General features: G+C 40.1%; 1 protein-coding gene across 2 annotated transcripts; it reads left to right on the top strand.

Annotated features, from left to right (window-relative positions):
* Positions 1-3244: 3244 nt before the first annotated feature.
* Positions 3245-26807, top strand: ZCCHC8 (zinc finger CCHC-type containing 8; the record flags this gene model as incomplete). Of its 2 annotated transcripts, XM_082853470.1 has the most annotated exons (14): positions 3245-3445; positions 4625-4665; positions 7213-7287; positions 8856-8961; positions 10189-10263; positions 12525-12628; positions 12750-12815; positions 13381-13441; positions 13913-14055; positions 14345-14487; positions 17408-17529; positions 18859-18945; positions 19238-19355; positions 24632-26807. In XM_082853470.1, 14 exons carry the CDS (start codon positions 3245-3247, stop codon positions 25408-25410), a joined length of 2121 nt encoding a protein of 706 aa, XP_082709596.1. In that variant the 3' UTR covers positions 25411-26807. The 2 variants fall into 2 exon arrangements, with proteins under 2 accessions (XP_082709596.1, XP_082709597.1); XM_082853471.1 differs by lacking the exons at positions 3245-3445; positions 4625-4665; positions 7213-7287; ... (1 more) ...; positions 12525-12628; positions 12750-12815 and having other exon boundaries at positions 10195-10263.

Here is a 26807-nt window from a genome sequence, read left to right as displayed (position 1 = left end):
TTCAGGAAATAGATTAATACATTAAAGGGATGTAAGCACTTTTATTTTAATAAAGTGCCTTATAACAAGTTCTTTGTATGCCCTTTCCTCATTATCCCTTTTGAATTGTCTAACCTGAAGTACTAAAACAGAAAACAACTTTGTCACTAAATTGATTAAATTTAGGGCATAGTTCTGGTGGAAGGAGGGGACTGCAGAACTTGTACTTCATTTGCTTTCATTACAACAAATTCATAATTTTTAGCTTTCACTGGAAAAATCCTTTGAAAAACATCTCCACAATGTAGTAGCACAAGGGAAGACTGCTTAATGTGTTGTGGTAAATGTTTGGTTTTCCCAGAGCACAATTATTTGGGGGAGAGATGCTCTTCATGCTTCAGTGACAAAGTCAAGTTTCTGGGGAAATAACACCATGGTTTTTCACTTTGGAGTGATCCCAAATTCACATTTTCCTGGTGAGCTGTACCTTCTGAAATCTGTTTCATTAAGAGTGTTTGTGGGGGGAAAAAAAGAATGATTGGGGGCCTGTAATGCAGTGTGGATATGAAAAGCACACATTGAACTGCTTCTGTGTTTTTCTGTGGTATTTTAGGAGCTGGCCATACACGATGAATGATATGGTCCATCCTGTACTCATTTAGTAATTTAAAGAATTTTTATAGCTAATTTTAAACAGGAAACTAATTTTGATTCATTTAGTATGTCTAAAATAATTGAGTTGGGTAATCAGTATTCTTAGTAGAGATTTTACATTCTTGCATGCTTGTTTTTGAAATCCAGGGGGTATTTTACATTTTAACATCCCAATTGGGACTAGTCGTATTTAAAGTTATTAATAGCTACATACAGCCAGGGGAAACCATCCTGGACAATGCAGATTTAGAGGGAGGCATATAGGTAATTGCAATTTGCATAATTAAGTTTTACAAAGCAATTATTGGAATCCTGAGGGTGGGGGACAGTTAACTGCTTGGCTCAATTTGAAATGAGTTTGTAGGGAAGCGTTTATATGCTTAAACTTTTTTTCCCCTTTTTTCTGGCTGTTACTGTGCTTTCCGTGTCCAAAGCCTGGTACTCCACGATGGATGTTTTGGGCTTTACTCTTGTATGCGACGGGAACATAAGTTGCTGTCCAGGAGATTCTTTCAAGACATGGTAGTAAGACAAGAAGACCACACTATTTGAGGCAAGGTTTTGATGAGCTTTGTGAGAGCAACTGGCTTGGAGGATAAGAAAATTCAAAGATGATGTTTCCAATTTGGGTGATCATTGATTGTGATTAAGTTAGAAAACTTAAATACTATAGTAGGTTGGTAGAAGGAGATAGAAGCAGAAATTAAGTTGTATTATATATCATTCCAAGTTAATTTCATGGCCAAAAGATGATATAAGTATATACTTAAATATAATTTCTCAGGGGCCCTCTCCTAGTTCTCCCGCTGCCTGTGCATCAGTTTCTGTAGTTGTCTCTTCCTAAATCCCAGCCCTCTAGGGCTCAGTCCTAGACTTCCTTCCCACTCTGTTCTTCACTATGCAGTCTCATTCTCTATCATCTTTGTATTTACTTTCCATAAAAATTTGAACCAGCCAAATGCTAATCTTTAGTTCAATCCTCTTTGGAGCTTAGCCAAATGTCTGTGTAATATACACCTCCACTGAGCCCGAAAATTTTACCTTCAATATACTAGTGCTTCAAAAATTTCTTCCACTAGTCTAGTTACTTACCTAACTAGAGTTATATAAGGATAAAATTGTTTATAAGGATAAGATTGCCTCAAGGTACCACATAGCAAAATGGAACTCACCCTTTACTCCCAAACCTGGTCAACATCAAATGATTTTTTTCTCTATCTCAAATGATCACTTATTTAACCAGTTTCTTAAGTCAGAATCCTGGCAAATAATTCACCACCCTTTTCTCTCATTCCCTATATACAACCCTTCAGTTATCGCTGTTGCTTTAATTTTATCTTTTAAATATTCTCTATTAAATATCAACTCTTCAGCACTATTGCCTCTACCCTAATCCAAGCTAACATTTGTTGATCTTATTACAAAAATCAGTCTACTAGATTTGGAATTCTACGTTTGCTCCATCGCCAGTCCTTTTCCTATCATGCCATCAGGACCATCTTACCAAAATGAAAATTTGTGGGTCATAGACCCACCACTTGTTTAAAATGTTGAAATGACTTGCCAATTTGGGGGTGGAGACAATGTCCCTAATGTGGTGAGTACTTGCCTAATGTTCCAGCCTCATTTTGCTCCACTCTGCCTTTTCGTTCTACACGCCGTTTCTTCAGACTAGGACTCTTAATTCCACCCCCCATACTCACCACCAACTTTGCCCTCCTAACACTTCATAATTCAGTTCAAACCTCAGTTCTTCGATCCATTGACTCCCACAGAAATGTCAAATTTTTTACATATCCATTCCTGTTTTTATTTCACATATCTATCTATTAATATGATGAATACCCATCAACATCCACTTTGACCCAAGAGCGGGAACATGTATGTTTATTTTTTGTTTCTTTCTTTTGCTAGCCTGTACCCTCTATGAAAGCAGGAACTTCTCTAGTTTGCTCACTCTTACACCCTCAGCTCCTATGACAGTGCCTGGCACATAGAACTCGGTAAATAAATGTTATTGAATGAGTGATTGAAGGAGAGAAATCACCAAAAGCTGCAACAGACAAGTCTAAAATAATCTAAGGTCAAGCTAGTTCTTCATGACAAAGTGAAACAAGCCCAGTAAACTGAAGTAGCTTCTCCAAGATCACAACGGTAGTCAGTGGCAAAACTGGAGTTCCTTACTCACCAGGATCTGTGATAAGCCGTACATCGTGCTCTGATTTTTTGCAGCCTTAAATGCGTAAGAGACAACTCATATTGTTGTAACACGTTCTGATGTAGTTTGGCTTTCTTCACGTTAAAAAGGACCAATCCCAGTATGCAATGCAAACAATGAGTTAACAGTCGATTAGAAACCCATATCCAGCATGCCTTGCTCCCGAGCAACCTCAGAAGTGGGTATGAGAGACACCACTGCATTCTGGGAGTTGTAGTCTCACAGGACTGGCCCGCCTATTATGCAGCTTCAGCGGCCTACGTTTGGAGGAAACCGTACTGGGTGGCTTAGGGCGGCCGGAGCCCTAGAGAGCGGTGCCGCCCAACAACCTTTGCCTTCGACCGGGGGGGGGGGCCAGCTCCGCCTCTTCTCGTATCTTTCCCATAGCCCAAAATGGCGGCGGAGGTGGATTTTGGTGACCTAGAGCTGTTCGAGGCGTTTGACCACCTAGAGGAGTCGACTCCGAAACCAGTTCACACCCTCTTCAAGGACGACGACGGAGACGAGGAGGACGAGAATGGGGTCGGCGACGCAGAGCTGCGGGAGCGGCTTCGGCAGTACGAGGAAACCATCGAGCAGCTCCGCGCCGAGAATATCCTTCCCGCTCGCTGGGCCCTGTCACTGGGGAGTGTGATGTATGTCGTCCCCGGGAGGGTGCGGGCGGAAATTCCACGAGGCTGAGAATCGCGGGTTCGGGTTGCATAAGCCGTCCCCGAGGCCTCGGCGCGGACATCTCCCCTTCTGGGATCCGTATCCTGGACCTTATTCACTCCTCCCGCCCCCCAATCTGGGGCAGGTTTTTAGCGTTATTCCGGACTCTTTCAACTGTTCAGTTGTAGACTCTTCACTTCTCTTCCCCTATTTGGAGCCACTATCCGATCTCCTTTTTTGGAGCCAAGCTAAAGTTGTTGCAGTCACGCTGTAGTTATGTTAGGAGATACCGGATGCTTAGACCTAGGCGCAGATGTGTCTTTAGGGCGGTGCAAAAGTTAGTGGTGCTAGGATGGGCAGTTGGGGGCGTTAAGGAGTCGAGGCATGCAGAGAGAAATGGTTAATTGCTTGATGAACTTCGGGGATTCATTTTAAAGTTCTTCCACTTTGAAGTAGCTTCCGTGGTTAAGGGCCATTGCAAACCCCTAGGGAAAACGCTCAAATAAGTTTCCGTTTGCCTTTAGTTACATGTTTACAACCTTTCTAGCAAGAAGTGTTACTATGTTTATTTCCATTCTTAGAGAATTTTTGGTATTTTTTTGTTTGTAATATACATGCAAGTAATTTTGGCTCAGGTAGTTTTTCTAGTATAAAAACCCCTGAAAGTGGTTGGTAAATCATCTTTTAAGGTTTTCGAAGTCATTTTTTCATAATGCCGTTTTCCTCGACATTTTATTATGAAAAATTTCAAAATACAGAAAAGTTGAAAGGATTTTACAGTGAGCATTCATAGATTCCATCCTAGATTCTTCAGGTCTTAACAGTCTGTTACGCTGCATAACATTTTTGGTTTAGTCTGTTAGTCTCTTTGAACTACGTGCCCCTGCCTTAGAAATACCGTGTTGGAAGGGATGAAAACTCTATTTTAGTTTTTAGATCCACATACCTAGCCCTGCAACAAAACAGGAGGTCAGTAAGTGTGTCATCCTCAAAATATTTGTCTTTTAACGTTTATAACATATGTTTATAACAGTGACACCAAAAGTGAGGTTAGTAGTTGAATTTTATGATCTTTGTATTTCTATTTAATGAGGGCTTATACTCCTTAACAAGTAATAACATCAAGAACTTAAAAGAAAATTGAACATTCTGACTCGACCAAGGTATGAGATCTTGAATTTGCACCATAATGTCCTTTATTTTTTATCCTGACATTAATATTTAATCACAGGTGTTTTTTTTTTTTGCAAAAAGGGTGTTTAGGATTTTTGTACCATTTTGTACTCAAGAAATCATAGTAATGATCCTTTATTTTTAATTTGTGAGGGTAAAATTTGAATTCTCACAACTGTATTAAACTTTGAAAACTGACTTATTGGGTGAAAATACGTGTGAAAGACAATTCAGAAGTTTTTGACTTAATGTTCAGAACAGGCAAGTTATCAACCTAGCTGTTGCTATTCAGCGAACATTTCTGGTAAGTTAGAATTCAGATTACGGTATTAATCTAGCTGAAGATTTATTTATACAATTAAAACGTGTTCATAAATAGAAATAATGCAAGATGCAGCATTTTAGAAGAAGAGATGGTAGTTGCTTTTGAAAAAAGTACAGTGAGTAAATTTGCATTCAGGCATCTGATTTTAATAGAAGATTAAATGTTAGTATTTTGTAATTAAATTTACTCAGTAATCACTAAATTAAAATATTTCCTAAAGTACAAATTTATTACACGGAATGGTATGTTAAGGCTTTCAGATTATGGGGTACACTGATGCAGTTTCACATGGAATTTTTTGTCCCTGGTACCAGCTGAATTAACTGGCTACACTGGTGACTAAAACTTTAAAATTTTAGAATTTAACATATTTAGAATTTAGACATATTTCAGAATATGTCTAAAGAATAACTTCTCTATGCCCTACTTTCCTTCCTCTATGTGAGCACACTTTGTAGATCTACACTTATTTTTGGTTAGGTAGTAAACATATTGAATGTAACTAGGATTATTAAAAAAAAAATCACAATTTTTATATATGTAAAAATATTTAGACAAGCATATGCTTTGTAATAGAGTTGTTCATTTAAACATTAAATATTTATTTATAAGGGGGTTATAATCACCTGAATTCAAATGATTACAGCATCATAGGCTTTGCCAGTTTATAAGAAGCAAGCATTAGTATCCTGAAAAAGGAAAATATATATATATATATTTTTTTTAATTGGTGCCCTCCACATTGTCAGACTGACAAAGCTTTCTACAGAACACCAAGGAAGAAAAAAATAAAATTACTTAGATAAAACTGTACCCTACATCTCTTGATTTAACCCTTATTTTTGGAACTTTCATGATCAGAAGTGTCTCTTCTTTTTATCCAGTAAACATTGTGGGGCGTTATTTTTTTTTTCTGTTTTTTCTTTATATGATGAAATTTTTCAAACGTACAGAAAGTGGAAAGAATAGTACAGTTAATACCCATATTTTCATCACTTAGATTTAACAATATTTTGCCATATTTCCTTCTTCTAATTCCATATACATATTTTACCCCAGATATTTCAGCATGTATTTTTTTTTCTAAAGACTTTCATGTTACCACACCACCATGATCACGCCTAATAACTGGCACGATTTCCTTAATAACATTCCCAACCAGATTCAGATTTCCCCAATTGAATGTCTTTATTGCTGATTTCTCAAACTTAACTCCAGTCAAGGGTCATGCAATTGGCATGTAGTTTTTAGAAACATGATGTATTTTTTAAAACTAAAGTTTGTGCAAATTGAAGCAAGTTTCTGGGTGTCTTCATATTTAATTTTATTTCTCTACTTGATGTGGGCAATTCCACATACAGATTGATTTGTTTCACGTGCTGTACAGGTAGAAGGATTTGAGGCAGGTGTGGAGGAATCAGATTCAGCTGCTCCCAGGTTACCAAAGGGATATATAGCAGGTTTCCAGGCTGCAGTCTAGTTCTGTTTTTTGCAGTATTTGAAAGTCAAATTCAGGAATGAGATACTTTTTACATCTCTACTTTAAAATTTTGGATTTGAGCTACTTAGTGCAGTGTGCTCTGCCCTCCAGAAAGAGTCTACCCATTTATTTATAGTGTTTCAATTTCCCATATATTTCCAAGCCAAATTCACTGATTCTTTCAGAAATATATTCTTGTAACCTGCTTTATTCAATTCCTCCCTCCCCTCAATTTGTAAACAAACAGCCATTGGGTAAAGAAGGTTTTCGGTTGAAAGATTAACTGTAGCTTTTAATTTTTTTTTTTTTTTTTGCGGTACGTGGGCCTCTGACCGCTGCGGCCTCTCCCATTGCGGAGCAACAGGCTCCGGACGCACAGGCTCAGCGGCCATGGCTCATGGGCGCAGCCGCTCCGCGGCACGTGGGATCTTCCCGGACCGGGGCACGAACCCGTGTCCCCTGCATCGGCAGGCGGACTCTCAACCACTGCGCCACCAGGGAAGCCCAGTTTTTAATTTTTTTATGAAATATTTTTTAAAATATGTAATGTAAAAGATACCCCTAAAAACTGTTAAAGTGGGTAAAACTGGAGTTCTTTGTGGTTCTTGATTTTATTTGTAAAATATTCTATGATCTTTGGTACTTAAGAATTATAAAGAGTCAGTGTTTATATATACATATGCAAGTTTTACTTTAATGTCTTCTAAGAATATGTTTTAACTTCTGTTTTAGTGGAATATTGGTGAACAATACTAAATTAGATGGACCTTTATTTCAGATTCTATTTATGAACAATGTTATTTCAAAGTAAGTAATTTTCCCTTTCCTAAATATTATGAGCTGATGTATTTATGATACAATGTCTTCTATAAATACGCTGTTCTCATTTTTACTTTATATACCATCTTTATTCTTTTACTTGAAATTTATGGAATCATGATAAAAGTGAGGACATTAGAGTCATATAAACCTGAATTTGAAGCTGGACTCCTCTACGTTCTATATCTGTGAACCTGGACAGGTCACTGACCCTCTCTGCATATCAGTTTCATCACTGGAAAACAGGACACTAATAGTAACTACCTCTTAAGTAGCTAAATGAGCACCTGTAAGAGCCCAATAAATAGCCTCAAATAAAAGTCACCGCTACCACCATAAATAATCTTAACCATTTCTCTGCCACAGTCAGGGAACTAAGTTTTCCCTGTTGGCTATCTTCAAAGCTTACCCACGTGCTTTTTTTTTTCTTTTTAATAGCAAAACTAGACCTTTGCAAGCCTTCCAGCATGCTTGGGTCTGGGATGACTCAGTGCATTCCTGCAGTGCTTGCTAGAATGTTCTGACATGGTTTGAGGGCTTGACCTGTCCCTTCCTCAGAGCATGGTCATAGACATTTCAGACACCTGCTTGCCCCCTTCGGTGTCACTTAATCATATTGTTATCTTAGGCGCCGGGCAAGGTAAAGGGACCGTACATAGGGTGTTACCTGTGTGGCAGGTCCGTTGGCTACTTCAGCTCAGCAGAAGCAGAACCTGAGGCTCTGGGAGGGTGGAGCAGCCTGTGGTGAGCACAGGAGCAGCACGGTGCTGGGCACATGGGGCTCCAGCGCCGCTGTCACCGTCTGAATCGGCCTCTAACTCAAGCCCTTGGCAGTCTTAATGTCTGCACTGCTCATCTGGCGTTGTGCCTGCAGAAATCTTACAATGTCAGAGCTAACGGGACCTGATGGATCAAGTCTGTAAAGAGGAGGTTGGCTCTTTTGGCCCCTCCTGAACCGAGCACTGAAGAATATTTGATGAACGTGGTTCTTGACCTGGAAAGCTGGGGAAAATAGACCTCAGTCGTTTTTCTTGCATTGCATTTTGGTCTTTTTTTTCTCCAGTGTAATATTTACATAGGTGTTTCCTTATATGTGCAGAGAGGGTGTCTGGGAGGAGGATGTGGGATAGCTGAATGCACTGATTATCTCTGTGTTGCAGAAATAAGGGGCTGAGAGACAGGGTAGGAAGGGAGCTTTTCATTATGTAACTCACCCTTTTAGTTCTTTTGAATTTTGAACCATTTACTATATATTCAAAAATTAAGTATGTAAAATTTATAAATAAAATCCATTTAGTCTTTGCATAAGTATTTGCCAGCTGTTACAGCCTAGGCACTGTGTTAGGTTATTGTAATCATTTTATTAACTTGACAACAATGTATATATTTTTCCTAAGGAGTAGATTCCTGAGTGTTACAAAGAGTCAGCGATTTGACAAACTCTGAAAAACAAAATAACAAAATTTACACATGACATCTTCTAAAAATGCATAAAACGCAATCAAGTCAATGTTTTACTCTGTCTGGGTTCTGACCATTTTGTCCTCTTTATGCAGGCAATATCATCAAGAAATAGAGGAATTTGTATCAAATTTAGTAAAAAGATTTGAGGAACAGCAGAAAAATGATGTGGAAAAGACTTCCTTTAATCTTTTGCCCCAGGTATTTCAAACTTAAGAGACTTTAAGATTAGTAGGTTATGCTTTTCACTGCCAGTTGTTAGGCTCCAGGGATCCTCTTGAATCAAAACCAGAATGACTGTTGAGATTGACTCTTCACCTCCCATCCTGCAGCCGGGCTTCCTTCTCCACAGTCTGACCAGCACAGCCACAGGGTTTTCTTTTGGATCGTGGGTGCTTTTCTCAGGGAGTCATATTCACACCTGGCTGCACTCAAAACTGAAGGCTTTTTATTTTCCATTCCCTGACTTGAACACGTGGTTTGGGGCAGAAAATTAATTTTAGGTCAGAAAAAAAAATCTCTGTTTCTGGGGTTTATAAAAGATGGATTCTTTTTATCTAAAATGAACAGGTTCATATGCCATCCTTTCTTTCCCTTCTGCTTGTTTTAAAAATCAACAGCATGCCCAAAGAAATCTGAGAGATTCCACTCTGAATATTAGGGCATGAGTTTACCTTAAGAAAATCAGAATTATGATTTCTGGGCTTTTTTTTTTTAATTAAAAATTAAGGTAAGTAGGTCTCTCAAATAAGGATCTTTAGCTGTTTATCCTCAGAGGTTGGAGAATGGAGTATTCTAATTAATTAAATTTTTTGTTTATCACCTTTAGTTTTCACCTATCAGATATAATTTTTAAAGATTCACGGAACAAAATACATTTAACAATAAAAACCATACTGAAAAAAAAACCCAAAACATATTGAATATTATTTAATATTTGATTCAGGAAACACTTCAGAATTTTGTAGTGGCTTGAGGTCTGTAAGGGTTGTAATACAGTATTGACCAGTAATATAAAATTATATATTATTTTAATCTTTGATTATCTGATTTCAAGGTAAAGTCTGTCTTGTCAGTTGAAAGTTCCATAATTAATATTTGTTAACACAAAAGTCATAGTGTAAAAATAATTTTTAAAAAGTCATAGTTTAAAAAAAAAAAAAAAAGTCATAGTGTATGTTAATGTTCCAGAAGATACTATCTTTTATATACCTTTTTAACTTTCCCACTTGGGAGATTTCTTTCATAAACATTCCTACCTAGCTTAATTTCTCAACTCACCCTAATTATGACAACAATAAATTCAAAATTTTATATACCTTAATGGTATGTATTAGAAAATAAAGTGTGTTCAGATGGCTAATACTTGAAATTGAAAGTTGTTAAAAATTGGTTACCTTTTGTAACATGTGTTTCTCTTTGTGTTAGCCTTCCAGTGTTATGCTAGAAGAGGACCATAAAGTAGAAGAATCCAGTGCTGTTAACAATAAGGAAGCTTTTAGTGTAAGTTTGGACATTTAAGTTTTGAATTCTGCAGATGTGTTTCCTATCCTATGTCCATTGGGTGACATTTAAATGATAAAGTGGTATAGGCATATGTCGTCAGACGATCACACATTCTTTCATTAAATTTGTTGTAAACAACAGTGTAGGCTTCAGCCTCTAAATACCATAGTTTGCTTTTTAATAACTATTTCATTGTGGCCTGGGGGCACAATATATATACTTTGGAGGACTTTATTTTTCTCTTGACTATCCTCTCTGTTCATCTTCTTTCCTTTCTTTCTTTTTCTTTTTTTAATAGATTGGTTTTTTTAGAGCAGTTTTATGTTCACTGAAAAATGGAGTGGAAAGTACAGAGATTTGCCATGTATCCTCTGCCCCTAGACATTCATAGCCTCCCCCACTATCCACAGCCCCTACCAGGTGGTACATTTGTTACAATTGATGAACCTACATTGACACATCATTATCACCCAGAGTCCATGGTTTACATTAAGGTTCATTCTTGGTGGTGTACATTCTGTGAATTCGCACAAATTTATAATGATATGCATCTACCATGAGACTGTCATACAGAGTAGTTTCACTGCCCTAAAAATTCTCTTTATTCCACCTATTCATCCCTCTCTCCCACCTCTACTCATTTTTAAGAACTTGGATGAAGATATAGAAAGCATGCTTATGGAACTTAGAGATGGGTGAAGCTGAGAGGGATATATAGCTAATATAACAGGTGGCAGATAGGAAGTGTTAAATGTGGACAGACTACAATAGTGGGTGAAAAACAGAAGATGATTTACAAGGATGAACCTACATTTAGCCCTTTCAGTACCTATGCAAAATTCATCAGTGTCAGTGTAGTGGTGTGATTTTGCAACTTAAAAATTTTTAAAGAAGATGATGTAATCCTGGATTCCATTAAAGGAAGACTAGTTTTCATGTTCATGGAGTATTGTGTCCCATTGATGTACCACTATTTAGACTAAATTAATAAGTGCAGAATCCCCCATTTCCAGGCAGGTGCCACTTTAAATCCCAGAACCTTAGAATTTAAAAGGGAAATGAAGTTATCTAATTCAAATTCAGGAATCTTTCTTTAAAGTGCCCTTAGAGCATTTTGCTCTTTTTTTGAGTCTTTCCAGTAACTTGGAATTCACTTTTTTAAAAAATGAGACAAACCACTTCATTCTTCACACCTGAGATAGATTTTTCCACTCTCTAAAAGTTGAGCTGAAATGTGCTGCTTGTACTCAATCCAATCACTGGTCCTAGTTCTTCCACTTGACATTTATAGGGTGATCTAAAACGATACCTTTGCAAATATCAGCCTTTATCACATTTGTAGAGATGTGTACATACCTTGTAAATCTTTTCAGTAAGATCTGTGGGCTCTTCATCATCCCAGCACCCCAATGTCTTTAAAATTGTGGAAAACTGAAAATAGATTGGATATAGATGACTTTAAGGTGTTAGTAATTTTCTTAAGCATGACAGTGGTATTGTGATTTGTAGAATGTTCTTATTCTTAGAAAGCTCATACTGAAGTATTTAGGGGTGTAGTGTCATGAATAGAGTCTGTAGTTGGTTATGTGTGGAAGCTAGAACCTGGGAAGGAAGTTATTGTATTAATCTCGAGCTGGAGAAAATAGTGACTTAGACTAAGATGATAGTGGTGTCGACTTACTTTTTAAAAATGGCTCAGTAAAAAGTGTGTGTGTGTGTGTGTGTGTGTGTGTGTGTAGAGATGTGCACACAAAAATGTCAGTTAACAATTGTTGAATCTAGTTGGAGGGTACATGGGTGTTCCTTGTACCATTTTTTTCAACTTTTCTGTAGGAAATTGTTCCCAAAAATTGGAAGGAAAGGAAAAGAGTGATTGGGAGGAAAGGAAGTGGAAACAATGACTATATAGATATAGACAACTGTCTGAGGATCTTGCTGCAAAAGGAAACAAAGAAATGGGAAATTGGAGGGAATATAAGAGTTGTTGAAAAGTTTTTCTTTTTTAAGTCTGGAGAAAGTGCAACTGATAGTAGTGATCCAACAGGAAAAATTCAGTGATCTAGGCAACAGAGGGGAATTCAGTGATGGAGATCTTACTTACACATCAGAATGTGGCTCCTTTAACTAGGGAGTTGATTATTATTTCTAATAATTTCATCCAGAAATAAATTGTTAAAACAATTAATCATAGTCTTACATTATTTAATGTCTTTTTTTTTCTGCTTAAATAGCAATATTTTTTGACTTGTTTTCTGCAGGTTGTAGGAAGTGTCCTGTATTTTACTAATTTTTGCCTTGATAAATTGGGGCAACCGCTACTAAATGAAAACCCTCAGCTTACGGAAGGATGGGAAATACCCAAGTATCCTACATAGTGAATGAAGATCTTTATGCATCTTGCCATTAAGTTCACCTTTAAAAAAAAAAAAAAAAACCAAATTTTGCAGACTATGATAACTATTCCTTAATAAAACTCACTAAAGGTACCAGCAAGTCTTCAGCCACATTGTTTCTCTAGAAGGGCAAGAAATACAAGTAAAGGCAAAAAGGTTTGTGTGGGGAGTTGCTTTTGTTTTCTTCTTCTTTTTTAACCAAAACCATGAACTCTTTTAGCTTGAAAAGTTAATATTCTTTATTGCTAGCTTATGATAAATAAACAGATTAAACTAGAATTTCAATATATAGACATGTTAAATGTTTAAGTCAGTTATATATTCATTGGTTCACTCCTGATGTGCCTGGGTGGGTGGAAAGGTATAATTACTGCTGTCAGTTTGATTGCTGTCTTATAACCATCTACCCCTTTCCAAGTTACCTAAAGGAAAATATGATAATCTGTTTGCCTTGGTTCTTCTATTATTAGCCACTGACAAAACTCAGAGGTAACAGATCAGTCGGGAACACAAGGGTTCTTGGTTAAAAGACTTGGTCAAAAGTACTGTTTGTTTAAATCACTAAGCACAAGAAGTGAAAGTGTACTCATTTTTGCAGATAATAATTGGCGATCTACATGCTTTCTTGTCTCTGATACACGTTGCTGTCATACAGAATTTTGTTGATTTGCTTTTATATTTCTGTTTACATTATGAAAATCTTTGTTTTTTGACCAAATAGGCCAAAGCCTCACTGTTTCAATTGTGGTTCTGAAGAGCATCAAATGAAAGATTGCCCAATGGTAAATTTTTCTCATATAAAAAAAAATCTTTGAACCAGAGCTTTCTAATGTTTTCAATACATCTGTGGCATTGTGTGATGTGAAGAAACTTCCTATCTTTCCCATAGTCCTTGATTTTGAAATCTTTCCAAATTTATACGTAAGTTTTAAAGATATTAGATTTAAAAAAAATAATAATTTATTACAGTACTCTGTATTTGAGATGAATAAAACATTATGAGGGTTCATTTTTAGACAACTTACTTTCAAAACTTTATGTTATGATAGTACCAAGGTAATACGAAATTAAGGGACTGCTTCTCTTCTTTGCTTATTTTCCTAAAGTATCCACTCTCTTTTATACCTGTCCCTTATGCATTAAAACTGAAATAATCTGTGTGCTTGACCTAGAAAAAGTGCTTATACTTATTCAATTTCTGAAATATTTCTAAACTGCTCGATACCATTCTTTCCAAACACATTACGATTTAGCCTCGGAATGCTGCTCGAATAAGCGAGAAGAGAAAAGAGTATATGGATGCCTGTGGAGAGACAAGCAGTCAGAATTTTCAGCAGCGATACCATGCAGAAGAAGTAGAAGAAAGATTTGGAAGATTCAAGCCAGGAGTTATTAGGTACCTCTGTCCTTTTACCACAGAATGTCATTTCTGCTTCCCCACTGTTTGGAACGTTCTGTGGATCTTCAGGGTAATAATCAAGATATAAGTGTTCTCTAGCAAGGCTCTCTATAATGTACATCAATTAATCCAAAAAGATTTATTGGAATTTTAACTATGTGTTTGATAGGCACCGTGCCACAGGCGTGTAATATAAGACACAGAAGAGTTTTAAAATATCAGACCAGTATGTATTTTCATCCAAACAAGAATACAGTATTTTTCTTCCTCTTTTATTTTTACTCAGTGAGGAACTTCAGGATGCGCTGGGTGTGACGGACAAGAGTCTTCCACCTTTTATATATCGAATGCGCCAGCTAGGATACCCACCAGGCTGGCTCAAAGAGGCCGAACTAGAGACCTCAGGGCTTGCACTCTATGACGGAAAAGGTATAGTATGTTCAGTTAGATAAGTCAGCTTAAGTGTTCTAGCTTTTTCTTTTTTAATTAAAGAATCACAGTAAAATAGGGTGGGAATGGCTGGCTTATTTAGTGTGTGCTGAGTTAACTAAAAAATATCTTGATGGTGTTTCCCTTGTTTTACAAGGAAGGAGCTAAAACTTCAGTGAGAGTTATCAGATGGTTATCTGGACTTGCCCAGTGACTACCTAGCAAGGTATTGGTTCTCCAGCTAGACCTCATAAGCTCTTGCCTTTCTCAGTAATGGCAACAGAAATATATCCATCTCTGCCAGGAGACCTATAAAAATTAGAATAAATAAACCCTCCTATGATCTAGAACTTCTCTTAGGTACCTCCTCTAGAAAAATATTCACACCTGCGCACAAGGAAATGTATGTATGTAAAGATACTTTTTAACATTGACTATGATAGTGAAAAATTAACAACATTAAGGCCCTAAAGGAGAATGGCTAAGTAAACCGTGGTAGATCTGGGGGGGGGTGGAATCCCTGCGGTATTTTTAAAAATGGAGTAAATCCATGGAGCTAACGTGGCAAAATCCCTATGCAATACTGAGTTTAAAAGGCAAGTTTCTGGATAACTTAATATTATGATACCATTGATCTTAAATTAAAAAAAAAAACCCACACGGATGAAACAATGCTCTATATTTTCTATGAGGAGTTATGTTTGTAAAAGATATTTTTGAAAGATCTTAACCAAGAACCACCTAGATTTCAGGGTTTGGATTCATAGAGGCCTTCCCTGACCACTTTATTTAAAGGTATCTCTCCCGGGCTTCCCTGGTGGCGCAGTGGTTGAGAGTCCGCCTGCTGATGCAGGGGACGCGGGTTCATGCCCTGGTCCGGGAAGATCCCACAGGCCGCGGAGCGGCTGGGCCCGTGAGCCATGGCCGCTGAGCCTGCACGGCCGGAACCTGTGCTCCGCAACGGGAGAGGCCACAACAGTGAGAGGCCCGCGTACTGCAAAACTAACTAACTAAATAAATAAATAGATGTGTCTCTCCCATGTTTACCCACCTGTTCTGCCAGTCTTTATCACTTCACCCTGTTTGTTTTCTTCATGCCCTGTCACAATTTGTATCTATTTATTTATCATGTAGCACAGTGCCTGGCATCTGGTGGATAGTAAATAACTTTTTATATAAAATTTTTAAAGTCCTAACCAATATACAGCAAACTCAACAGTGGTTATCCCTGAGAACGAAAACAGGATTGGGCTTAAGATTTTAGTATTATCTCTAATGCTGTACATTTTTAAAAAATGAGAGTGTTTCTAGATATTACTTAGGTAATTAAAAATAAAAATAAAAAATTTAGGGACTTCCCCGGCAGTCCAGTGGTTAAGACTCTGCACTTCCACTGCAGTGGGTGCAGATTCGATCCCTGGTCAGGGAACTAGGATCCCACATGCCGTGCAGCACAGCCAAAATAAATAAATTAATTAATTAAATAAAAGCTAAATAAAAAATTTACCAACCCCCCCCACCTCAAGTGGTACCAAAGAATATTTAGCACAGCCTTTTTAAAAAAATTTTTATTTAAATTTTATTTTTTTATTTTTGGCTGCGTTGGGTCTTTGTTGCTGTGTGCGGGCTTTCTCTAGTTGTGGCGAGCGGGGGCTACTCTTCGTTGCGGTGCGCGGGCTTCTCATTGCGATGGCTTCTCTTGTTGCGGAGCACAGGCTCTAGGCACGCAGGCTTCAGTAGTTGTGGCTCGCGGTCTCAGCAGTTGTGGCTCGCGGACTCTAGAACACAGGCTCAGTAGTTGTCGTGCACGGGCTTAGTTGCTCTGCGGCATGTGGGATCTTCCCGGACCAGGGCTCAAACCCTTGTCCCCTGCATTGGCAGGTGGATTCTTAACCACTGTGCCACCAGGGAAGCCCCAGCACAGCCTTTTAATATATCCCCAAGTCATGCTGACATTCAGATTATCATTGCTCCTGCCACTCTGTAGGTGCTTGCATTTCTGTTTTCTCTCTCTCTCTCTCTTTCTCTCTTTATTTGTTTGAATAGAGATTCTTTGGACAAAAGATTGTAGATCATTGAGAGCCTCTTAAATCTCTTTTAATCTGTAAGTTCCCTTTCTTGTTTTTAACAAAACTCTGTATCTTGTCCTTTTGAGTTTTCGAGATTTTGCTGGTGCATCCCCATGGTGTTATTTTATCATGTTTCTCTGTCCCTCTGTTTCCTGTGAATTGTAGTGGAATCAGTCATTGGTGATCATTGCCTATATCTATCTGTTAATGACGGGTGACATACTGGTTATATTCTTATTCTTTCATTACTTGGCTTCTTATCCTGAAAACTTACATAAAGAGAAACTTCTCATCAACTATTTGTTTTCCTTAGGTATATAGACAAGGCAAAATAAAATGTTCGGTTTATTTAGTACTTTTCAAAATAATGAAGTGGTTCCTAGGTATCCTTCAAAAACGATTCTCATCTGTAAAGTGGTTTTAATAGTATGTACCTCTTAGTGTTGTTATGAAAATTAAGCAAATGAATACTTGTAAACTGTTTAAAGCACTATCTGAAAAGAAAACACTAGCTCATACACAGTGACCATTATATAAATGTTTATTAAATAAAGAATTGGAATAGAGGATTAGGCAAATCAAAGACCAGTGCAAAACAGACTTTTCAAATAACTCATGGAAGAACTAAAGTTTCCAAGATTTTAAATGTTTATTTTTATCAAAATAATATGTCCATGTTGTTTAAAAATTCTAATCTAATGGTTCAGACAAATTATAATTAAAGCTATACTTGGAATAATTCTGTGGTCATGAATCTAAGCACTTTCCAGGTCTGCTTTTGGTTTGGAGAGGGATTTATATGGATTTATATGGCATCTAGCAATATTAAGCTTTTTGATGGTCTGTAATAGATGGTGCTGATGGAGAAACAGAAGCTGGAGAAGTACAACAAAATAAAAGTGTCACTTACGATCTCTCGAAATTGGTAAACTATCCAGGTTTTAATATATCTACTCCCAGAGGAATTCCAGATGTAAGTGTGTTGTTTTTTTATTCTTCTGGGATGTGACATTATTTATGTAGATTGTTCAAAATGTTAGCTTATGTAGCAATTACTGTTCCATAAAGAAGTAAATGTGTTACTTTTGTGTTTAATTTTTTAATTTCCTTTATGTTGATTAGAATATTAAGTGAAATCTTGAATTCATCAAAAAGAAAACCCACAGTTTTTTCCAATTTTATGCCCTAAGAAAAGGAGCTAAAATAGAATGGTGAGATTCTATAAATCTAAAACTATTCTAAAATTAAAAGATTCTTTTTTTAAAATATGGGATGGTTTGAAGCAGTGTTATAAGTTTTACAGAATTAATTGGGAAGTAAATTTCTGCCTTTAATAAATCTAAGTATTACTATAACTTTTTCCTACTCTTCCCTCTTCACCCACTCCCCAAAGTAAAATTTCTCCTATACAGGAAAGGTTTGCTACACTTAATCTTTTCCAACTTTCATCTTAGGTTTCAGGCTTTAACAACTAACTGTAGTAGTGGTGATGGTGGTGGTGGTATTTTAATAAAAATGCATTCTAGGTGTTCTTAGGGACTGGGCTTCAGAGAAACAGCCAAAGGTCTGAACTTACAGTCTAGTGAACAGATACGAAGACGTGTGTAATTAATCAAGGGCTGAGTTGCATGTACAGACCATCAGTCCCTCTGGAAGTGGGTCCAAGTACCAGCCCACATCAGAATCTCCTTGGGGTGTGCATTAGAAATGTACATTCTTGAGCACCGCCCCTGCCCCCCCTTAGACTTAACTTAGTCCCTGGAATCTATAGGTTTCACAAGAGCCCAAAGTGATTTCTATTGAGAACCACTGTTGAATGTGTTACTGGCCATAAGAGAGAAACGAGTGATGTTGAACCTTAAAGATTATTGCTCAGTTTGGAAAGGGAAAGAACAGAAGATAGAAAAATCAGCATGAGTGAGCGAGTTAGGAAAAGGGAACAGTTAACAGTCCTGTGAACAGCGCTGGTGCGTCAGGAGCGGGGCGGGAGCCAGCCAGGCCGAATGAGAGTCTGTGTCATTAATGCCTGTAACTTCTTCTTGTAGTAGGTAGAACCTTTTTGGGCCAAGCGATTTTGTCAAGTAGTCTTTTAGTGTTCGGTCCTGATCATTTTGCAGGCAGAGTTGGTTTTTTTTTCCCCTTCAATGCTCCATTATTTTCATTAATTTCCCCAAAAAGGAAAAGTCACATATGAAGCAGAAATGTAATTTGAGACCTCCACCTTACCTCCTGTCAGCAGACTATTCAAAGCATGACGTTTTCCAAATACATACTTATTTTTCTCTTCTCTTTTCATCATTAGGAATGGAGGATGTTTGGTTCCATACCAATGCAGGCATGTCAGCAGAAAGACGTGTTTGCCAATTACCTAACTTCTAACTTCCAAGCGGTAAATAGATTTTCAGAGTGTGGTTTATAAACATGTATCGCAAAAAAAAAAAAAACATGTATCGCGTCTATCTGAGGAATTTTGTAACTCATTAGGCATCTTATTGCCTTTTCTCGCTTTGGATATAAAGCACTCTGTGTTTTCTGATGAATCCAAAGGAAAAAGGTAACTGCCTTCACCAGTTACCTGGACTTAGCTCCAGATTGGTTTTCTGCATCATATTTAAGTGAAGGGATGGGGTTCAATTCTTTGTGGACCCGCCTAACTTGTGTTCAGTTTGGTTCTCCGTTAGCCGAGCGTGAGGTCCAGCAGCAAGAGGTCTTCGTCTCTGCCCAGGCCTAGTAGCCCAAAGAAGCAGAAGAAGGAAGGCAGCTTGGCAGCCTCGCCCGCTGACATGGAGCTTGACTCGGGTAGGTTTCATCCTGTGGTTTTGATTTCTTTAGAAAGTAGGGTGAATTTGTACGCTCCTGAGTTCCATAAGAAAGAGGAAGCTCTTTATGAGCACTAACTTTTCTTTTATCCTCGGATATCAGAGCATCTCCACTCTTGCTGATCAAAGCTTGGTGTGAGAGCCAGCTGGGCAGCCGACTGGGTACCTGAGCTAGACAAACCTACCCACCCAGTCCCAGTGGTTCTGGACCTGAACCGGCCCCTCTGGTGGGCAGTGCTTTGAGACAAGCAGTGGAACATGCTCCCCTTTGGCAGCTCCCGAGAGGAAGAAGGGCAGAGCTAAGTCAAGCTTTCTCAGATACTCTTCCCAAGTGTGTAAATCCACTAAGTCCCTCCTCCCTCCAGGAAAGAGAAACCAGGAGGAAAGTCCGTCCTCTTGGAAACCCAGGAGGGAACAAAGGCGTTGCCCTCTGATACTCCCCCAGCCTTTTGTTCTCTGAACCCTCTGGGTTTACCGTGGAACCTGTGGTCAAGCAGGGTTGTGACGGTCCTTTTCAGCAGATCAGTAGTTACCAGGACAGTCATGCTCCCACCTTTCTGAGTCCCCGCTTACCCCACTATCAACCACCACTCCTTTGGGTTTCCCCTTGGGACTACTGATGAGTAGTTTAGATTTTGCCCCCAGAAGGCTCTGGAATGGATCAGAATTTTGTGTTAATTGAATAAACTCCAAGTCCACTCTGAACCTAAGATGAAAACTCACTCCTTGTTCTGTTGCCCGTCACAAACCACGCCCCTCTACTCTGGTCCCATGTAGCATGTCGGATGTTCTGAAAGTGAAATGAAATGGCAACATTGGGGTAAAACGCATACAGATGCTCTAGTAATAAGAGGCCAGCAATGTAAATTGCCTCAAATTTGAATGGAGACCTCCCCACCCCGAGTACCCATTTTCATTCCCGGGGAGATTTTATTTTACTTTATTTTTTTGGCCATGCCACACGGCACGCGGGATCTTCATTCCCCGACCAGAGGTTGAACATGTGCCCCCTGCAGTGGAAGCACGGGGTCCTAACCACTGGACTGCCGGGAAGCCGCACCCAGGGAGAATTTAAAGGTTGCAGATTAAATCACCTTAAATCCCCAGATTGAATGATTTTGCACTAGCAACTTCAAAGTCCAAAATTAAAGCCTCCAAACCATTTTCCCCAATTTTTTATTCTGCTTGTTCTCACCACAGGAGTCTTGATACCCGAGTAAAGTTCACAACCTGGACGTTTAGCACCTACAGCCTTACTTCAATATCTAGTCTCACTTTTAACAAGGCCAAAGAGTTCATAGGAAACAGAATTACAGCCTTTGCCACATACCTATGAAATTTTGAAAGCAAGCAATTCCCCAAAACCCATAAGCAGTTGTCCCAGACAATTACATTCCCAGAGCCCAGCACTTCCCAGTGTTATCAAAGGCCACAGCCAAGATTTCTGAGTAAGGGCAAAAATCTTGGTTTCTCTCTCTCTCTTAGTGCCAGTCATCTGACTCCACCACCTGGGAACTTAGGTTGGAAGAAATTTCCCCATAAGAAGAGAATTTTGGTTTTAGGCACTTAGAGTACCTCTGAGGAAAAGACACCGAGCTTGGTATTTTGAACCCTTTGGGATGTAGTTGCTTTCTCTCGAGGTTTGGGAAGTTGCGGTGGTGGCAGGTCCGTAACTAGGTCCACACACTACGTGCAGGCACTTTCAGCCCTGTGCTGGGAGCTGCTGCTTCTGTTTCTTGTGAGGGAATTTCTGAGGCCTAGGAAACCTTCCTCTTAAGGGAAGTTTCTCTCTGTCTGTCTGTCTGTCTCTTTCTTTCTCTTTCATATATAATTAACCAATCAAGAGCCAGCCTGAGCCCATGTGATGAAGTGAGACTCAAGGATACAAGTTTAGGGGCTTCCCTGGTGGTGCAGTGGTTGAGAGTCCACCTGCCGATGCAGGGGACACAGGTTTGTGCCCCGGTGCGGGAGGATCCCACGTGCCGCGGAGCGGCTGGGCCCGTGAGCCATGACCGCTGAGCCTGCGCGTCCGGAGCCTGTGCTCCTCAGCGGGAGAGGCCGCAACAGTGAGAGGCCCGCGTACCGCAAAAAAAAAAAAAGAATCCAAGTTTAGTGCCTCCACATTTCTTCCGTGGCTCTCAGTCCACAGTGGAATTTGGGGCAGAAGATCTAGTGCTAGTTTTTGCCTAACTCACCCTGGGATAAACAGTTTAATTAGAACCTCTTTAGTTCTCTGTAAGACAGACAGAACCTTTGCAGAACAAAGATTATTTACCCCGGGTGCCTAAAAGGCCTGAAATGCCTTCTTTCCACACTATATATCTGGTCTCTGCCTCGGCCACACTTCCTGAGGACTCAGCTGGGCCCCTACCCCGAAGCCTGTGCCTTAGTTCGCTAGATCCCCCTCGCCCTGCAGTCTGTAAGTGAATTATTTCGTCAGTTGTGCCTGCTTCCGAGCCTCTGCTGCCATCTGCTGAGGCTTCTGCCTGCCCGCACACATTTGTTAAATGTAGTTCAAGGTCCCAGACCACCTGCTAAAGGCTCCTCTGGTCGCAGCCATCAGCAAAGGCAACTGGTTTTGTTTACAAGCGCCTGCCTCTGTGCAGAAGCTTAAGTAAGCCTCTGGCTTTTTAGAAACAGCAGCACCTCTAAAAGAAGCCACCATAACGTGCACTCACCTGCTGAGGACAAAGAACCCCGTGACAAGAGCTTTCTTGCCCAAGCCACAGACTTAAAAGATGGGCCAGTGCCAGGATCAGAACACTCTGACCACGTGTAAAGCTCAAGGCCTCGAGCCACATGTCTTGACCTCCATGTGTCTTCCCACCCCCAGTCCATCCTTCTGTTTGTTAAAACATGTTGTTTTCCATGTTCCCTCTCAGTACAATGAATGTCAGGGTCTTTGAGGGGGTGAATAGCAACCCTCTTCGTACCCTCGTTCTGAACAACTTAAGTGATCATTCAGTGAGTAGTAACAGATCAAATTATCGAGGCCAGTTATAGGGCTGCTTCGTGAAAGGGCCGAGAGGGTCTGCTAACTGAACTGGGTTGGTTTATGGACACCCTGGTAAATGGTCCTGAAGGCAGGCCCTTCCCACCCCAGAACCACCGCAAATCCCCCTGTCACCAGCTTCTTCCTGCCCTGCAGGGGCGGAACTCTGTAAGGCGTAGTAATTCGAGTGACTTTTGTCGGCAGCTCATTCCCAAGAAGAAGAAACAGTGAGTCAGTCTAATTGCCATTTTCCTGTGGAAAATTTTATTAGCAAATCATGTGTTACAAGTGAAATGGATTCCATATTGCAAACCTGTGGGTAGAGTGATTCAGCTGGGAACTGTGAAGTATAACTACTTGAACGTCCTGTTCCCATTCAGCATTCTTATGTTAATAGTGTTTATTGTGATATTTTGTGCAAAATGAAACTTGGGTTAAACTGTTTAGTTATGTTTTATTCTTAAAAGCACAAAATACATACGTTGTCAAGTAGTTCACTAGCTTTGCCATCCCGTCTCCCTGCCAGCTGCTCCTCTGTGCTCTCTGCTGTAGCCGGCAGCACCCGTGCTCTTGCAGCTCCCGAGACTGAGAGATGCCATTCGTCTGCAGCCGCATCCACCCGTAATCGTGGCTTTCCGTTTCTAGCCAGTTACCGAAATCTAAACACTGTCTCAGAAATTGCCTCTTCGCTCAGGCTTTTTTCTCTCACCTGATTGCTCTTGGCGCCCTTATAACTGATTTTTTTTTTTAATCCTTCCTTTCAGCTTTTTTATCCATTCTTTGCTCTTCTGATTGAGTTAACGTCTTAAACTCTGAGTGACAGTGTATTACCCTCCTCACAGATCTTATTGCCTATACAATAAAGTTCAGGCTGGTTTTACATAGGCTTTATGATTCTGTGTTATGCAGTTGACTTTTCCAAAGTTTTTAAACACATAGTGTGTTTCAGACTCCTCTGCTAGACCCCGAGGCCAGGAAGATTAATAAGACACAACTGCTACCCTTAGTTACGGCTCTCTGTCGCCTAGGATTGCAGATGTGTAAACATCATTTTAATATAAATGTGGCGGCCTGTAGTGATACATACAGAGGTTAGTATCACAGAGCTGGTCACCAACTGTAATAGTGGCACCAAGGAAAAACTGAGCAGCCGTGCTGGATAAAGTCATAGCCTCTTCCCAAGAATGACTTCGAGCTGCATCTTGAGGGATGGATTCAGAGATTTACCAGGGCCACGAGAAGGGTTAGGGCATTTGAGACAGTGAGAAATGCAAATACAGAAGCACGAAGCATCACGGCACATTGGTCCAACAACAGTGTGACAGCCGGAGTCTTTTAAACCAGGCAGTAAGAAATGACATGGTGGAAATAGGCAAATTCTTGGTTGTGAGAGCCTCTAAGGCCCAGAGGAGATCGGACTTCTTCCTGTAGGTGATGGGAAGGCACTAAAGAGTTTCTCATGAGATGGAAGTGTTATTAGGACCAGATTTGTGTTTTAGGAAGACTGATAGTTTGGAGGATGAATATAAGGAAGAAGAGTCCAGAGGCAGGAAGGACTCATATTCCTGACAAACGGTAGTGGCCCCAAATAACGCAGCGCCTATGACAGGCTGCAGGAAAGGGTGGGCCCCAGAGAGCCAAGGACCTGGCGTGGGCAGAAGGAAAGGGGAAGGACTGTCTGATGACGAGCAGGTTTCAGTTTTGGAGACTTCAGCAAGATGCCACCGGTGGTGCTATTAGCGAGCTTAGCAAATAGGGGAAGAGTGTGACTTTTAGGGAAAGATCCTCTGTTTTGGACAGGTCAGATCTGTTGTGTCTGTGGGACGTACAGGTAGTGAAGGCCAGTGACCAGTTGGCTGCATGAACCCACAGTTCAGGCGAGCAGACTAGACTGAGGGTACAGAATTGGGAGATAAGCCAGGGACCTTCCTGCCCTGCCAGCTCCGCTTCGTATCCTTCTGCCTCCACCCACTCTGGAGTGTAGGCAGCTGAAGTGCCAGCCCAGTTTCCTGCTGTGTTCAAGTTTTCCCTCCGTTAAAATTCCCGGCGCCAGAGACCCCGACCTTTCCCCTGCAGATGTTCTTTTCAGGTGGATTGAGGACATTAAGTGATGGTCATGGTATCTGAGGATCTAGTTTGCCCCTCTAAAGCCAGTAATTTTGGCCAGTGAACCTCTGGATTCACCTGAGTTCAAATAATAAGTGTTCGTAAAACCAAATAAATGCTATATGACAACTCAAAGTTTCTCAACGTCCTCATTTCAGATGCAGAGGTCCCGCACGGGTCCCCGAGCAGTGAAACTTTTCAGTTTCAGCCCCCGCTGCCCCCTGGCACTCCTCCGCTCCCCCGGAGCACCCCTCCACCCATCTTCACGCCTCCGCTGCCCAAGGGCACCCCGCCACTCACTCCCAGTGACTCACCCCAGACCAGAACGGCATCTGTGACTATGGACGAGGACGCACTGACTCTGGAGGAACTTGAAGAACAGCAGAGGCGGATCTGGGCGGCCCTCGAGCAGGCCGAGAGTGTAAACAGTGATTCTGATATTCCTGTTGACACACCTTTAACCGGGAATTCGGTTGCCTCTTCACCTTGCCCGAATGAGCCTGACCTCCCTGTCCCAGAGGGAAAAACATCTGAAAAGCAGATGTCAGATGAGGCTGAGGTACCAGACGCCAGTACAGAGAAGTCGGAAGTTGAACAAACCTCGAGTCCAGATTCTGAGGCTGCCTTGCCTGGCCAGAAAGAAGAGGAAGAGCCGGCTCAGGTAGACTCTAAAGGTGCTCTTGACAGCGGCAGGGTCGAGTCAGACTGTGAGGTCAAGAATGGAGGCAGCAGCCCGAAGCTCCTTCAGGCGGACGCCAGTCCTGGAACAGCCACCAAAATCCATAGCCCTGTCCCTGACATGAGCAAGTTTGCAACCGGAATAACGCCATTTGAATTCGAGAACATGGCGGAATCTACTGGAATGTACCTCAGGATAAGAAACTTGTTAAAGAACTCGCCCCGAAACCAGCAAAAAAACAAGAAGGCTTCTGAATAAACTGCTTTTGACACAGCACCAAGAGCTATTTAATTATAACTGTGCATTCTGGTAATTAGTACTAAGTGGACAGGTAAAATTATTTTCCTGTTTGTCCCTCCCATGTTAAAAGAAGTCTATCTAGGGCTTCCCTGGTGGCGCAGTGGTTGAGAGTCCGCCTGCCGATGCAGGGGACGCGGGTTCGTGCCCCGGTCCGCGAAGATCCCACATGCCGCGGAGCGGCTGGGCCTGTGAGCCGTGGCCGCTGAGCCTGCGCGTCCGGAGCCTGTGCTCCGCAGCGGGAGAGGCCGCAACAGTGAGAGAGGCCCGCATACCGCAAAAAAAAAAAAAAAAAAAGTCTATCTAAGGCTTAATTGTGGTCTGAAGTCAGGCCTCTTTTAAAGAACAGAAAGACTGAGCTTGCTGGTTTACTATATTTTATTCTTGCTGATAAAACCTTGGGGGGTGGGACGTAGGTAGGAGCTGGTTTAGAGATAGTCTGTTAAGGTTTATACTATTTTTGGATTGTGTCTGTCAAGAGTGATGGTTTTTATCTGTCTTTTGTACATTGTTTTCCCTTTCTACATTTTGCTAATTATCCTGTATGTAAGTTTAATATATCACTTTTTAAAAGAAAAAATTCTAACCATTTAATGTTCACATTTCAACTGTGTGAACCCAATGAGAAAATCAGGGATGAGCAGCTTTATCCCATTTCGGGTATTTTTGTAAGTGATTTACATGCATCAGTTTTAATAACACTTTTACTTTTTTGTAACTTCATTCTTCATATAAGCTTGCTATACAGGTATGTTCATCTTTGTGTACAAAGGTTTAATAAATTAGCTTTCATATACATAATCTGAGACTTTGAATACAAAAAAATGATTCACAGTTAAATAAGTATATACAACCTTGTAAGTTTGGAAGTCAATTTTGTGGTTGCAAAAATTAGTGGCAGCAAAGGAAATAAAGAAATTACAAGTTTGGGTATTTTCGGTGGATTTCAGCCTTAAATATAGAAACAGCAGGACCTTTTAAAGTAATCATTTTGAAAAAGATAAATGGAGGGCAGCTAGCCTTTGTACAAAAATAATTTTCTAGATTTGAATCCTATGATAATTGTTAAAAACAAAAAGTAGACATAAAAAATTGTGTTTAATTGTCAGATATATCAGATAGAGCTGAAACTATGTTTTTTGTCTTTATGTGGAATGCCATTACATCTTTATACTCAAGTCCATGAAAATAAACATTTAGATGATCTTGAATGATTCCTGTTAGGTAGTGTTATTCTCCTCACAGGCCAGCAGAGGGAGCAAAATATAACCATTTCAGATTCGGTTTTCATTTTGGGAACTTGAGAAACCAAATTAACTGGGAAGAAGAATTATATGAAAGAGAGAAATTTATTTTCA

The sequence above is a fragment of the Leucopleurus acutus genome (assembly GCF_964270905.1).
Source record: "Leucopleurus acutus genome assembly, chromosome: 13".
NCBI lineage: Eukaryota > Metazoa > Chordata > Mammalia > Artiodactyla > Delphinidae > Leucopleurus > Leucopleurus acutus.
This window is presented reverse-complemented; position numbering and strand designations above follow the sequence as displayed.